Raw genomic sequence first — 17,094 nt, forward strand, 5'->3', positions numbered from 1 at the left:
AAATAGAGGTAGATACTTAATAAATTATTATTGACTAAAAATACATTATATATTAAAACACCAAAGATAATCAATAAATATTATTACTTAACATATATATACATATATATATATACACAAACACACACATAACATGCATATATATTTATCTATATACATATACACACATGGAATATACTAGAGGCTGCTATTAACTGGATCGTGAGGGCTCTTGTTAAATTTTCAGTGTGAGAATTCGTACCTCGGAAATTGGCAGATGCTACAAATAAGGACTAGTTCTATTATTTTGTTGATTGCATTTAAGAAATTGTGAACAATGCAGGTTAAGTTTTTCCCAGACAACCCCAATGTTAAACATTTGCAGCATTCTCTACTTAAATCTGTACTTAATGCTCATATTTCCTTTTTAATTATTATTTTATAGTATAATAATCTAAAATTAAATAGTTTCCATTACATGCAATATATTTAACGAATTTTTTATTCTTTTAGATTTGCACTAATATTTATTTTTACTAACAAGTCAAATTGATGACAATATATAGGCAGTTAACTCAGAAATGATTCCTATATTGATGAGTTATTTTCTATTGGTGAAAATGTAATCCATTTCAGTATACTTATATTGTTCTATAAACATTGCTGGAGCTCAGTAGAAGACTCAGAGAATGAAGTAAGAGGACGAGGAAGAAGATGAAAAGAGAGAAGAAGGAGGAAGAAGAAGAAGAGGAGGAGGAGGGGGGAGGAGGAAGAGGGGAGAAGAAAGGAGAGAGGGAGGGGAAGAAGAAGCACTCACATGGTATGTTTTAAGCTTTACAACGTGCATTATACTCCTTATCTCATTTGAACCTCACACATACTTTTATATGCACTAAACAGTAGAGCATCTAAATACTTCAAAGAAAATGTCAACAAATTTTAGGGAGAAATAGCAAAATTATAATAAGAGTACCTAGCTGAATCTCTAGCAAATTTACCCCAATCTACAAATAATACAATGATCAAGAAAGTTAAATACTTAAATGGAACTTTAAAAATTTGGATACGATAGATCTCTGGATATTATTGAATAAGTATAGGGGAAAAACTTTATATATTTCTAGCAATGACTGAAATATTCACAAAAATTGATCATATATGAATACATAAAAATCTCTACAAACAAATACAAATAAACAGAAATGTTAAATATATCCTTAACTGATATAATGAAATAAAAAATTATATTAAATAGAGTACCATCGAAGACAAGATTATAAATTAATGAGATTAATTTAAAGAACTGGTGGAATGAAGAACAAATCCTAGAAAAAATAGAAAATGTCATCAAATAAATTAACAACAATGAAACAATATACCAAAACTTTTAAGATGCACCTAAAGTAGTCCTTAAGAGCAGATTAACATTTCTAAACAATTATATTTTTTTAAAAAGAGAGAGTAGATCAATGAACTCAGTATGGAACTAAAAAAAAATTTTAAATAACAAATAAAGAAACCAAACAAGATGAAAATTCTGATAATCAAAAAAGAAATATATAAAATCGAAAGCAAAAAAAAAAAAATCATGATATTGATGTACAGCCGATTTAATATTAGGAAAACTATAAGCATAATTGATTATTTAAATAGACACTAAAAATCATTTCATAAAATTCAACACTCATTTCTGTTAAAAATGAAAGAATGCATAGTAATAAATGAATAAATTCTTTACTGTAGTAGGTAGTGTCAATCTAAAACCTCAGTCAAGCTTTACACTTACTGGAGTAGAAGCTTTTCCAATAATATCAAGAGCAAAGAGAGAATGTTCACTATAATGCCACCTATAGAAGTAAGAAAAAGAAACTGAAAAAGCAAGAGACAAAGAAGAAACAAAACTATCATGTTTTGATAAAATAATGTTCTATGTAGGGAATCTAATAACTAAAAATTAATTGAAAAATTGAAAAAACAGAAAAGTAGCTGAAAATAAAATAAATCTATATAAATCATCATAATTTCTATAACTTGTCAACAAAGCTAATAGAGAAAAGGAGAAACTATTCAAAATAACTATAAAACAAATTATTTAGCATCTAACTGCCAAGATAAACAGGAACTATAAAAATGCAATTACCAAAAACTCCATAGAAATTCAGACATAATTAATAATAGCATTTATATAGTGCTTTAAGGTTTGCAAAGTTTACAAATATATCTCATTTGATCCTCAGAACTACCCTGGGGGAAAAGTATTATCATTATCTGCATCTTACTAAGGCATACAACAATTAAATGACTTGCCTACAACTGCCCAGCTAGGATTGTCTAAAACTAGACTTGAACTCATTTTCCTAACTCTGTTCATTGTTCTATCTATTGGGCCACCTAGATTCCTAGAAAAATATAACTTGTTCATGAGTAGGGAATAGTATAATAAAAATTATAATATTGGTCAACCTCATTTACTATTCAGTTCCATACCTCAAATCACTAGTTACTTTATAGAGCTAGAAAAAGTAATAATCAAATTCATCTAAAAGAACAAAACATCAAGACTCTCAAGGGAATTTTTTTTAAGTGGGAAGGATTCTATAAGTACCAAATCTCAAATTATAATACAAGCAGTAATCATCAAAACTAGTACTAGTTTTAAGAAAAAGTAGGAAGATTGATCAATAGAACAAATTAAGTATATATCTTTTAAAAGGAAACAAACTTAGCAGCATAGTTTTTTTCCTGGGGGTGTAGTTCTTTTATGGGATTCCCCCAAGATTCTTTCCAGGGCTCTCTTTTCTTCTCTATATTGATCCCCTTGGTGATTTCATCAGGTCTCATGGTTTCCATTATGTTCATTATAAAGATGCCTCTCAGATCCTAATCTTTATCCATGTCTTAATCTCTCCCCCAACCTCCAGTTTCACATCTCCAAATGGCCGTTGGACATCTCAAACTGGATGTCTCATGGCCATTTAAAACTCAATATATTGGGGTTGCTAGGTAGTGCAGTGGATAGAGCACCAATTGTGGAGTCAGAAGGATGTGAATCCAAAACCAGCCTCAGGTATTTAATGCTTACTACTTGTGTGATGCTGGGCAAGTCCTGAAGGAGCTTACACAAAAAGGAAGCTGAAAAGGGGGAAGAGAGGTATGGAGGAGGAGAAAGAGAAGGTACCCAAGAGGGAGAGAGGATACCAGAAAAAGAAATCCAGAAGAGTGCATCTGGCAAGAAAGTATTGTAGTTATAATCATTCTTTGTGTCTTACCTCTTTATAAAACCATATGCTTCATGAGGGAAGGAACCATGTCTTCCCTAAATTTTGCATTTCATCCACTAGCTATCATGGCTCTCTATACACAGTTTGCATCTAAATAACAATGATTTCAGTCTCATTTTTGTCTTTCTATGCTCCTAGACTTAGCACAATTCCTGGCCCATTTTACTCTCACCAGGCTTCTGATTTCAATGATAGATTTCAAACTAGAATTACAAATGAAATTCATGTTGAATGCTATTTTTAAATATATCAATGTTTTGTGCATTTAAATAATTTTTGTAATTTCGGGGGTCAATTTGTAGCATATTTCTGAAGTGATTTAAACCTTAAAACTGCACTATGACTTTTTGGGATATCTCATATTTCACATATGTATGTGTTGTTTCTTCTTAAAGAGCCAGAGTTTCTAGAATATAGTAGTCTTAATGAATGTTTGATGGCATATATATAAAATATACATACTTATATATATACATGTTTCCTCCATAGAATTATTCATTTAATTCATAGATATATTAACATTTATTAATTTATTCATGCTACTCATTTTGATTATTGTGTTATTTCACATGCATTTACTTTATCATTACTTGTTAATTTTATTATTATATTATCTTAGTTGTACACCCAACATCTCATACATTGCCTTTATGTTTATTTGTTGTTTAAGTATGTTGTTATTTACTAGTTTTTCAATAGTCTGATTCTTAGTGATTTCTTTTAGGGTTTTCTTGGCAAAGATATTGGAGTGGTTTGGTGATTTTTACACATGAGGAAACTGAAGCAAATAAGATTAAGTTACTTACCCAAGGTCACACTGCTAGTAGGTGTTTGAGGGTGCATTTAAACTCAGTAAGATGAGTCTTGCTAACTCCAAGTCTAGCGCTTATCCACTGCCCTGTTACAAAATAGGCATTTTGAAAATTCTTTTTCCTACTGCGTTGCCTTTCCTAAACAAAGACTGAAACAAGCCTAGGTGGGTTCCACAGAGATGCAGGCTGTGTGATAACTGGGATGCTCTGTTTTGAGTCTGGAGTTGTCGAGGAGAGTAGGTAGGAAAGAGAAAGGAGAAATGGGAGAAGAAAAGAAAGAGGGAGATAGGGGGAGAAAGAGCAGGGGGGAGGAAGAGGAGAAAGAGAGGAAAGGAGAAAGGAAAGAAGAAAGAAGAAAAAGAAGAAAAGGAAAGGAAGAGAAAGAAAAAAAAGAAAAAAGGAAAAGGAAGGAAAGAAAAAAGGAAAGAAGGAAAGAAAAAGGAAAGAAGGAAGGAAGGAAAGAGAAAAGGAGGAAGAGATAAAGTAAGGAAAAGAGAGGAAAGGAGGAAGGGAAGAAGAAAGAAAAAAAAAGAAAAGGGAAAAGGAAGGAAAGAAAGAAAAAAGGAAAGAAGGAAAGAAAAAGGAAAGAAGGAAGGAAGGAAAGAGAGAAAGGGAGGAAGAGATAAAGTAAGGAAAAGAGAGGAAAGGAGGAAGGGAAGAAGAAAGAAAAAAAAGAAAATGGAAAAGGAAGGAAAGAAAGAGAAAAGGAAAGAAGGAAAGAAAAAGGAAAAAAGGAAGGAAGGAAAGAGAGAAAGGGAGGAAGAGACAAAGGAGGAAAAGAGAGGAAAGAGAAGGAAGGGAAGAAAGAAAGAAAAAAGAAAATGGAAAAGGAAGGAAGGAAAGAAAAAGGAAAGAAGGAAAGAAAAAGGAAAAAAGGAAGGAAGGAAAGAGAGAAAGGGAGGAAGAGACAAAGTGAGGAAAAGAGAGGAAAGGAGGAAGGGAAGAAGAAAGAAAAAAAAGAAAATGGAAAAGGAAGGAAAGAAAGAAAAAAGGAAAGAAGGAAAGAAAAGGAAAAAGGAAGAAGGAAAGAGAGAAAGGGAGGAAGAGATAAAGTGAGGAAAAGAGAGGAAAGGAGGAAGGGAAGAAGAAAGAAAAAAAAGAAAATGGAAAAGGAAGGAAAGAAAGAGAAAAGGAAAGAAGGAAAGAAAAAGGAAAAAAGGAAGGAAGGAAAGAGAGAAAGGGAGGAAGAGACAAAGTGAGGAAAAGAGAGGAAAGGAGGAAGGGAAGAAGAAAGAAAAAAGAAAATGGAAAAGGAAGGAAAGAAAGAGAAAAGGAAAGAAGGAAAGAAAAAGGAAAAAAGGAAGGAAGGAAAGAGAGAAAGGGAGAAGACATAGTGAGGAAAAGAGAGGAAAGGAGGAAGGGAAGAAGAAAGAAAAAAAAGAAAAATGGAAAAGGAAGGAAAGAAAGAGAAAAGGAAAGAAGGAAAGAAAAAGGAAAAAAGGAAGGAAGGAAAGAGAGAAAGGGAGGAAGAGATAAAGTGAGGAAAAGAGAGGAAAGGAGGAAGGGAAGAAGAAAGAAAAAAAAGAAAAGGGAAAAGGAAGGAAAGAAAGAGAAAAGGAAAGAAGGAAAGAAAAGGAAAAAGGAAGGAAGGAAAAGAGAAAGGGAGGAAGAGATAAAGTGAGGAAAATGAGAAGAAAGGAGGAAGGATAGAAGAAAGAAAAAAGAAAATGGAAAAGGAAGGAAAGAAAGAGAAAAGGAAAAGGAAAGAAAAGGAAAAAGGAAGGAAGGAAAGAGAGAAAGGGAGGAAGAGACAAAGTGAGGAAAAGAGAGGAAAGGAGGAAGGGAAGAAGAAAGAAAAAGAAAAGGAAAGGAAGGAAAGAAAGAGAAGGGAAAGAAGGAAAGAAGAAAAAAGAAGAAGTGAAAGAGAGATAAGGGAGGACAGAGACTAAAGTGAGGAAAAGAGAGGAAAGAGAATGCGTGAAGTGGAGAGAAAAAGAGCAAAAAGGATTGAGTAAGGAGCTTACATGAGCTGACTCAAAGATAGGTTAAAGTAGATTAAAACAGAACGTTTAATCAGCTAATAATGATAGCCAGCATTTACATGCCGCTTTAAGTTTTGCAAAGCACTTTACAAATAGTATTTGATGACTTTCTTCATTTTACAAATGAGTAGGAGATGTTTTATTCAGGCAATGAGGAATTCTAATTTTCCTGCGGGGGGGCCGCCCCTCGCCGTGAAGCCCCGCCCCTCGCCGTGAAGCCCCGCCCCTCGCCCCGCCCTCTTTCTGGCCTCCCTGGCCCGCCACTCACGGCCCCGCCCATGCCCGGGCCCGCCTCGGCAGCGCTGCGCCTGCGCCGGAGCCTCCTCGGCCGTTGAGGGCGGTTGGCTAAGCTGAGGCTCCTGCCGCCGCCACCAGCAGGCCTGGAACCGCAATGACCATCACGTACAGCTGCATTGCTAATGGCCGGGTGATCCTGGCCGAGCTGGCCCTGACTGGAGGCTCCTATCAGGTAGCCACCCCTCCCGGCCATACATAGGCCCTGCTTAGCTCGCTCGTTGCTAGGCGAACGCTGCGGCCCCACCACGTGTTGTCTCCAGGGGTCCTCTGAGACCCGCGGCCTCTTCTTCCCTGCTCGCCCTCCCCGCTGTCGGGCTCCAGGGAAAGGCTTTGTGGTTAAACACAGAGCCCCGAGGGAAAGTGGTGGTACCAGAAAACCCACAACTACAAATTACTGATGAGAATCCCCCTTAATCCCATTCTCAGGCCTTTGACAGCTCCTGATTAAAAAAAAAAAAAAAAAATTTAACATCCCCCCCAATTTAATTTACATTTTAATTAAATTAATTCAATATGCATTTTATTGTATAGTTAATATATTTAATAAACATCGTATATTACTTAAATACCACTTAGAAATCTAGCGGATCCATCCGATTCCTGCCCTTAGTTTGTATTTCCTTAGTTTACCGTGTCCCAAAAGTCTTGGTGCAGAATTAAACCTCTGGGACTCTGCATTAAGGAAAGAAGGGGGGAGGGGAAGAAGAAGCAAGCATTTATCTTGTGCCTACTGTATGCCAGACATTGAGACTAAGGGTTTTAAAGATAATCTCTCATTTAGCTTGGGCGCCCGGAGGGCTGGCTTCTCCAAAAAAGGAAGGACCAGGTTTCAGAGTTTACTTCTGATCCATCCTGCTTAGGTAATTTGACTCCTCGGGTCCCTGAGCAGTTGGGTCCCTGAGATGATGAAGTTTCCGGGAAGGTGGGGCCTGCCCTGAGTAGGGGGAGGGATGAATGAATGAAAGCACGAGGCTCCTCCCTATTTAGAGTGTGGGAGAGGCAGCCTGGGCAGGAGCTGACCCATGATGGCCTGAGACCCTGGCAGGTGGTCCAGGAGCTTCCTAAAAGGCTGCCGTATATTGCATGACTGCACATATATAATCTATATAGCATTGCTGGCCTGCTGCAGGAAGGGAGAGACGGAGGGAGGGAGAGAATTTGAAACTCAACTTTTTTTTTTAACTGCATGTTAATATGCTTGGAATATACATCATTTTCACTTGGGAAAAAAAAAAGACTACAATATTCCAAAGCAAGTAACAAGATGACTTGATAAAAGAAGTTCCTCGTGCAATTGAAACTACAAGTTTGGTTCAAAATAAATTTGGAGGAGGGGGGAAGATCTTTGTCTCCATAAATTTGAGTGAGGGCTTATTGGGGGTCAAGATTTACAACCAGTATGAAACTAAAAGGAATCAGGACGTTAAAGTCTATTGGGATCCTCCAGGAACCATTCACTAGCTGTTTGACCCTGATTGCCTCAGTCTCCTTATTTGTATGACAGGGAGCGTCGTGGCTTCCAACTCCCAGGGTGATTGTGAAGAGCACTGTGCTAGTAGGTTGTAAATCACATATTGACGTTAGTTATTATGAACACTTAGCATATACTGGTACATAGTAAATACTGTATCGATGTAAACTGGTGTTATTCTTATTATAAAAAGTAATAGTTCTGAGCCTACTTTAAATCTTCCCCTATTGACACTACTTTTGTGACTTCAGAGTCTCCTTAGGCCTCAGTTCCTCATCCATAAGATGAGAATTCGATAGTTGCACCCTGAGGATTTTTCAGGCTTTGGATCTATGATGCTGGTGATTCCATTTGGAAAGAAGCACCTGAAGGTAATTCCATTTGGAAGGAGGCACTGCCATTTCTGATTTGCCCCACTCTTCCCATTCTCCTAACAATGACCCAGAATTTGCCAGGGTTATTTTCTAGAGAAAATATAGCTTCCCCTGAGATTTGGGGAATAGAAGAAGGGGTGTGGTTAATGTTTCAGGGGCTAGGGGTAGGATCTGGCCATGAGTCTGCAAGACACCAGACAAAAGTGGAGACTCTTTCTGAAAGGACTATGCCCACATAGCCCTTTCCGTTGACACAAAATTCAGTGTACAGCGTTCCTCAGGGCACTTGACAAGAGAAAAAAGTTTGCAGACCACTGGATAGTATAGATGTGCTTGATATTTTTATTTGAAGAGAGAAGTAGGAAGGGCCTTTGACAATTGTTTCTCTTTCTAGAAGAAAGAAATGAATTATAAGTAGATTTTTTTTTTTTTTTTGCTTAGTTTCAGTTGAGTCCTTGAGTCTGGACAGAGATAGAGACTGAGATGAGAATTTGAGATGTCTTACAGTAATTCCGTGAAAGTGATGTGCCCAGTTAAATTGGCCCCCTGGTGATTGGTGCTGATGAAAATCCACAGCGTGACTAGATGGTCCTTTACATGGTAGAAACCATATCAAAACATGGTTATGATGTACCAAGATTGATTATTTATCTATGATTTATATCCTATTTTCTTCCAATGAACATGAATATTTATAATCAACATGATGTTTATTACTCACAAACCAAGCTAAACTTACCATGATCCAGTTGATTTATTAAGGAAGAACAAGTCTATAATTATACATCTTCTATTTGTTTCTCTACAACAGACTGAGCATTAATAGTTTATTTTTAGGATGCAGTTTCATCAGTGCTAAAACTAGTGCTTCTAAAGGCTGAGAAAAAGACCACAGCACGAATTGGAAGGTAAGGGGTGTGTTTCTAGGATTGTGGTCTGCACAAATTAGTTTTTAGTGGCTCTCACTTAATGATCTCACTGCTCAAAAATAGAGAGGGTACATAGTAGACAATACTGTAAAATGACTTTAATTAGACTAACTGTAGCTTTGCTCCATTGTTCTAAAGACAATTTGAACTATCAACCTCTTTCCTTCATATCATGCCAGTTATTCACAATAACAACTACTTGATTTCTGGGAAAATTAGGAACTTTTTTCTCAATAAGTATACAGATTTAAAAATAAAGATGTTTTAAAGGGAAAGACTATATGCATTCACCATCAACAAAAATGAAGTGAACCATGAGAACAATTTATCCCTTCCACAAAACAAGGGTTAGAAGGAGTTGTACCTCTGCCATCTGGGAAATCCAAGTAAAATTTTTGGGCCTCCCCTTTATACCAGAGAAGAAATTGTGTATAGTTGTAGCATTAAAAGATAAAATTTATTATTATACAATACTATACATTTAATTTAAGTATTGTGAGTTTCTGAATCTTTTCTCTGTTATCTGCTGGCCTTTACATATTGCCTGTGGCTTCTGCAAAACTCCCCAAAATTCCCATTTAGTTTCTTATGCAGACCCTTGATATATCAGAACCATGATGGGGCAAGTCATGCTGTGGAAGGAATGACTAGACATCGTAATGCAAAAGACTACTGACAATTCACATATGAAAAGGATACATTTGTCATTTCTACTTTATCCTGGATCATACAAATGATACTAGAGTTTGGTAACAGCTCCTTCATATGCAAAGGCTAGTCCTTTCTGGACCAGACAAAGCAGTGTTAATGATCCCTCATTAAAAACGAAGGCTATCACATGATAAATTTACTCCTAAATTATTTCTGAGCTGCTTTTTGACCTCCTAGATTATTTGGAATCTATCAAAAACAAGAATTTAATTAAAAGATAGAATGGCTTTGTAGAATGAGGCGTTAGGGGATGTGCCAAAAGAGCCTCCCTCCAATTTTCCCACGTCCCTCACAGTAAACAAGTGCCAAAAATGTAAGCAATAAGTCCACAAGTTCATTTCAAGCACCTACTCTGAGTTCTCTGTGCTAAGCACTGGAAACCAATCCCTCCAAAAATAAATAGATGCTTAATCAGATGAATATTTTCTTATTCAACCAGCACAAAATGTGACTTCCCCACCCCAAAGGCAAACATCTGCCAGGACCATTTTGAAATGTATACTTTGATTGGGATACCATTAGGTGACAAATTTTGTCAAAATTTGACATTTCAGTCATTGTCAAAATGAGTAAATTCAAATGTCAAATATATTAAATTTAATTTCAACAGAGATTTATTAGGTACCATGCAAAGTGAAGGACTTACAGAGAGAAAAATAAGTGATTCTGCCTTCAAGAAGGTTTAATTGAGGGGGTGGGGGGAAATGGAGGGGGTAGTAAAGAAGATATATAGATAATTAAGTAAAAAATTGATTTCCAGAAAAAAAAAAAAACACAGAAAATGCCTCATATCTAAGGTGACAACTGAAATGCTTTGAGCAAGCTAAAAATTCCATGTTTTCCATGGTGTAAAGTAGGTTTGCCATTTGGGGTTAACTTGGAAAATGTCAAATATTTCACAGCTAGAGAAAGTTTCCTAGGTAAAGACAGCTTGATTAAGCTACATGCCTTTCTTTAATTTTGTACATTAATTATAGAGCAGGTAGATGAATTTCTGCAAAATTATGATGTAAATGTACATATCTTTTCAAAGTTACGTCTACCATACTCTCTTTATTGATGGAATCACTTACTTGTGTGCCACAGACAATCCCTTGGATGTTACCTTACCAACTGCATTTCTTGATGAGGTAAGGAATTTTTTAAGCTATTTACGAACTTTATTTGAGTCACCAAATTTCTGTAAGATTTCTGTGTTTAGATTTATGTATGAAATAAGCAGTCTAACCTCACAAATATTTAGGACCCTAACTATAAAAGTTAGCATTGAGTAGATGGAAAACAGTACAATTCAGAAATCCTCAATCTTACTCTTCACCTCTGCCCCTGCTTTTGTATCTCTCCTCTGGAGAATGTTTCTGAAAAAGGGAATGTGACTTACTTAGCCTAGGTGGATGAAAAAAATCAAGGAATGACCATTTTCAGGAAAATTAGGATACTTTTCAACAGAAAATTGTCTAAGAATGCACTACATGACTACACGATAATGATGACTGCCTTTAGAGATTTGCTGAATGTTTCACAGATATTGATGCTTTGTGTGTGTGTGTGTGTGTGTGTGTGTGTGTGTACTTAGAAGAGACAGCAGTATAATCTCCCTTCAGAGTACAGCTTTGGGCCCCGGCAGTCTAGGAGATGCTAAGCAGGTGCTGATATCTACTGAGGAGAGGGAGAATCATGATCAGAAGCTGTCTTCATCAATTAAATGATAGATTTGAGGGGGAGGGCTATGTATGTGTGTGCATGCACCTGTGTGAATGAGGTAATTCTGTAGCAAATCTTATACCAAGCTAGAAAGACTTTGAAGCTGAGTGGTGATGGTTCAGTTATGTCCCACTCTTCATGACCCCTTTGGAATTTCTTTGACAAAGACACTGTAGAGATTTGCTATCCCTTCTCCAGCTCATTTTACAGATGAGGAAACTGAGGCAGACAGGATTAAGTCACTTGTCCAGGATCCCCTATCGAGTAAACATCTGAGGTTGGATTTGAACTCAAGAAGATGAGTCTTTGGGGATGGAAAGAGCCATCTTACATCCAGAGAGAGAGAGAGAACTATGGAGACTGAATGTGGGATCAGAGCATAGCATTTTCCATCTTTTTGGTGTTGTTTGTTCTCTTATTTTTTTTTCTTTCTTGTGTTTTTTTCCCTTTTGATGTGATTTTTCTTGCAAAATATGGAAATATGTTTAAAAGAATTGCACATATTTAACGTATTTCAAATTGCTTGTTGTTGTGAAGGGAAAGATGAGGGAGGGAGAAAAATCTGGAACACAAAAGTTTTACAAAAATGAATATTAAAAACTATCATTACATGTATTTAGAAAAATTAAATGCTATCAAAAATTACAAAATAATGAGTGTAATAAGAAATGACATTCAATGCTCCTTGAATAACAAAGAATCTTCACATATATTTGTATGTTTTTGTAACACACACAAAAACACATATACACCAAAAGATAAGCCTCAGGACTCTAGCCCGGGGCTTTATTCCCTGTGCCACCTAGCTGCCCCCAGAGCAGTGTGGAAGGAGGTGTATTTGTTACCCAAGAAGCAACTCAGCTAAATTCAGCATGACTCATACCCAAAGCACTGCCCATAACATGATATATTTTTTTGGCTACACCAAGATATGGGGAGATGGTGATTTCTACTGAGAGGGAGTATACTCTAACTGATGAAATCACATATATCCTTTCACCTATTGAAATATGTGTATGGATGTACACATATATAACTGAAACTTAAAAGTGGGTATTATATAGGATAATTGCCTATATTATTTTTCCATGTTTTGTTGTTGATTAAAAGTATCGATGCAGTGTTGTTGGCAGGAAAGCATTTATAGACCATACATCACTTTTGTTATATTATTTGTGAACCCAACACACAATCTTGACCTCCCAGTGGTTCAGATATCATGTGGTTTCTTGACCAGAGATAAAGAATGAACAAACTCAATCTTCATTTTTATTTACAAATGTACAATACAAATTAGAGATCTGAACAAATTGTGAATTTATGGAAAAATCAATAAGCCAGACTGTCATGACTCAAAAGTTGCATCCATGAGTCATTTGTATCGACCCTCATTTTTTGTTGTCCAGTCCCAGTTAAATGGAGGACAATTAGGTGGCTCAGTGGATAGAATGTGGAGCCTTGAATCAAGACTTATCCTCCTGAGTTGAAATCCAACCTCAGAGATTTCCTACCTATGTGACCCTCGGCAAGTCATTTAACCCTGTTTGCCTCCATTTCCTTCTCTGTACAGTGAGCTGAGAAGAAAATGACAGACCTCTCCAGTATCTCTGACAAGAAAACTCCAAATGGGGTCTCAAAGAGTGAGACATGACAGAACAAAAACCTATTAAATGCAGCCTCTGCTCAAGCTGATCCATATGTGCTCACGTTTTTGTTACAGGACTTAATTTCTAAATCAAAGGCACACAATCAATAATCACATGGCCACTTACTGGTAGAACCTATATGACAATTAATCCACAAACATGATTAAATTCCTACTATGGGTCAGGTACTGAAGAAGGCTCTGGGGAGACAGAGTCAGACATAAAACCATTTCTGACCTCAAGGAGCTCTCCTGTGGGGATAAGGCTGCTACATTTACATAAATGTAACAAAGCTCATAAAGAATAGTGGCAGCAGGGAGGGTCTTAGGAAGGGGGCTTCTGGAAACTCAGTTTACCATGTGTTGAGAGAGAATACCAAGCCTGGGAAACAGTGCCAGAGCAAAGGTATAAAGAGGAATGGGGAGAAGAGTTCTTTGGCAGGACTACAAGGGCAGGAAGGGGATTACTGTATAAGGTTACAGAGTCAGGTCAGGGCCAGTTTGCAAAGGGCTTTAAAAGCCAAATAAAGGAATTACATTGACTCTAAAGGCAATTGGAATACTTTGGAGTTTAAGGACCGGATTTCCCTGCATGGCAGGAAACATGTGGCCAGCTGTGTGTATGATGTACAGGAAAAGCCTTGAAGCAGGGAGGCCAATTTAGGGACTCTTGGTAAGAAGTGATGACAGCCCTGCAAGTAAGGGCAAGAGCTGAAAGATGCCGTCATGCTTCTGATTGGCAATAACTCTCCAGAACTGCCCCAGAGCCACCATACTGCCTAAGACCCTCCCCCTGCCTTGTAGTACCATGGCTCTCTGAATAGCCACCAAATCCACACCATTCCTGGCAAGAACATATCCATCAGTTGTTTTGTGGGTCTACCCACCATCCCCTGAACTTCCCAACTTCTCTATGCTGGACCCCCAATTCCCCGGAGGCAGGACGGATTTCATTTTGTAGTTGTGTCCCCAGCATGGCAGCCTAGGCCCTGGCAGAGAGGAAGCATTTAATAGATGCTTTTTCATTCATTCATTCAGGTAGGAAGGACCAGATTTGGCCTCTGATTGGACATGGAAGGTGAAGGAGAATTAGAAATTAGGAATAATACCGAGAGTGTGAACCTGGCTGACTCCAGAGATGGCCAGACGGACCCTTGACAAAAATAGGAAAGTGCAGAGGAAAGAGGAGGAAAATAAATTTAGTTTTTAGTATGTGGAAAATTCGGACAGGGGATCCAGTTTTTAATATCCCTTGGGCAGACGGAATATAGACAAGAAGTTAGTGCTGCACATGTAGCTATGCAGGAATCACTCTGCAGGGCTTCCCTGGGTCCTTGTAGGCGAGGCAGCCACGGGCTGGCGGCTTCCTTCCCCATGTGTGCAGTGCTTGCTGCCTGGCTAGATGATGGATATCCCCAGCTCTGGAATGCTGCTCACCTCTCTCCAAAGAAGACTGGGTGAGTGCTCTGAGGGGAGCAGAAGAAGGAGCCGTGAACCGCTCTGTCCTCCTCAGAGAGATGGGGCGCTGGACCAGAATTATACCGCTCTGCACTTCCAATATTACTGGCCTCCACACACAATTTGGTAGGGTAAAAAGCTGCTAGGGTTTTGCAGATCACAGCCTTTTAAGGGGATCATCCACAAAGCTGACTCCTTCCCACCACATACTGGTTGCACAGAAGATCATCACAGGCAGCTGGTAGTACAATAGAGAGAACATTGGCCCTGGAACCAGGAAGATCTGAGTCCAAATTCAACCTCAAACACTAATTGTGTAATCTTGGGCCAAGTCATTTAATTTCTACTTACCTCAGTTTCCTCATCTATAAAATAAGAATAATGGTAGCATCTTTCCCCAGAATTGTTGTGAGGATCAAATGAGATGACAGTTATAAAACTCTTTTCATAGTGCCTGGCACATAGAAGGCTAATTAATAATAATAGTGGTGGTGGTGGTGGTGGTGGTAAATAATGAGTAAAGCCATTTATCCAGGAAGATAGCAAACAGAAATCAGAGACTTTCAACATAGCACAAAATGCATAGAATTAAAGTATTCTCCATCTAGGAATACGGGGGTTTCAACTCAGCCAGAAGAAATGCCCTGATCTCACCCACAAGTAAATTCCTTTAGGTCCCAAAGGAAGGAAGCAGGAGGCTAGAGAAAGACTAAAGATCATTCCGTCTAGTTCCCTCACTTTACAGAGCTGGGATGGCCAGGACACAGGCAATGCTTCTAAAGAGTTAAAAATCCTGTATCATTTGTTAAGCCTTTGCTATGGACTTGAAATGTGCCTTAATTTTTTTTGTACTTTTTTCAGTTATTTTTCAATAGATTTAATTACAAATTAGTGTTTTCATTGCTTTCTCTAGGTGAGCAAAAATTATTCTGAAAATCCCTTGATGTTACAAGAACCTTTTCCTCCTTCAAATGCAATTATTGCAGATTTTCAGCATGTGCTGGGGAAATGCATGGTAAGCAGTCTGGGAGTCCGATTACGCTATTTTGTGTGGTTATTGCAATGATCCTTTAAATGTGTGACAAGATGTACCTTTGAGTTTTGAAAAGTTAACAGGATGGATGTGCTCTAACACATTACTACCATAGGCTGAAGAGGTCTGCCCCTATTCAAAAGACCTACAGAAAGAGCATTAAATTTATCTGAAATCTCTGAGGATTACAGTGAGGGTGAGTCCTCCATTATGCAGTTTGAGATATTTCTAAATTTTTTACATAACTGAAGAAAAAAACAAAATCCAACATCTACTCGCCATCTACTCTTAAGCCCGTCACTCAATGGGCCTTGTTGGTCCTGGGACAGGCAGCATGCCATCCATTGTTGGATCCACAGTCCAAGCCTCTCCATTTTGTTAGAATTTCTGCTCAGCTGTCAAACCTTCCAGAACTCCAGATTAAGCCTTTTCTATGAGTTATGGGCTGGGATTTTAATGGAGTTAATAACAAGCATAGCTGCAATTTCTATTGTTCTAAGACTTCATAAAAGGCTGAACTGACCTAATGTCACCTGATTGTCATACTGTTGTCATATAACTAGATGTGGTAAGAGCTGCATGTATTATAACATCCATTCTAGAGAGATGAAGATGTGGTTTAGGAATATTAAGTAACTAGGAAGAACTGTGGAAGATGCCCATGAAGTACTGGAGTTGGAATTTAGTAAAAATAAAAATAACCAATATTTGCATGGTACTTTAAGAATTTACAATGCATTCTAGATACATTGCCTCATTTGAGTCCCACACCAGTAATATAGCAATATATAACTGTAATATAACCATGGAAAATTGTATAAAAATATGGAAGATTAAGGAGAAAAGATAATGTATTTCTTATATACACCTATATATATCAATATACACATATACATGTGTATATTCACACATATGTATTCATGTAAATAGAAACACATATATGCATACTTATATTGTATATATCTGTATATTTATATATTATTTATTTATATATTCTATATTCTATAAATTATTATATATTTTAATTATATATTTATGTGTATATTTGTGTGTTTATTATATATAATTTATATTATATATTTATGTGTAACATATACAATTACAAAACACTTTTTGCAGAAATACATAAACAAATAATTGTATAACCATACATTGCTCATAGTGAATCAAGGTAGCAAAAATGATAGCACTAGTTAAATTATTTAATTGATTAATATCATACTTTGCAAATTTACAAACCAAGCACATTAGTGAAGAAAAGATGGAGAGGATCACATGACAGAAGTGAGAGAAAACAGGTAGACAGTGCTCCATTCTCACAAGCTTTGGGGAGAACCTTGGTTACACTCCATGGCCTAGAAACTTCTTCCTCCTTGAAGTTCCCCCCAGGTCTTAGAAGTGCCCCCAGCCTTTGAGGT

The 17,094-nt window shown here is 37.2% G+C and overlaps 1 protein-coding gene across 1 annotated transcript in view; it reads left to right on the forward strand.

Annotated features, from left to right (window-relative positions):
* The first annotated feature begins 6,314 nt into the window (after positions 1-6,314).
* Positions 6,315-17,094, forward strand: part of LOC100926423 (vesicle-associated membrane protein 7-like) — a 52,380-nt gene continuing 41,600 nt past the window's right edge. Inside the window, 4 exon segments of the mRNA XM_023505724.2 lie at positions 6,315-6,523; positions 9,034-9,104; positions 10,870-10,966; positions 15,557-15,658. Coding sequence (XP_023361492.1) covers positions 6,446-6,523; positions 9,034-9,104; positions 10,870-10,966; positions 15,557-15,658 — 348 coding nt within the window. The 5' untranslated portion in view covers positions 6,315-6,445.

This window comes from Sarcophilus harrisii, chromosome 6 (genome assembly GCF_902635505.1).
Source record: "Sarcophilus harrisii chromosome 6, mSarHar1.11, whole genome shotgun sequence".
Lineage (NCBI taxonomy): Eukaryota > Metazoa > Chordata > Mammalia > Dasyuromorphia > Dasyuridae > Sarcophilus > Sarcophilus harrisii.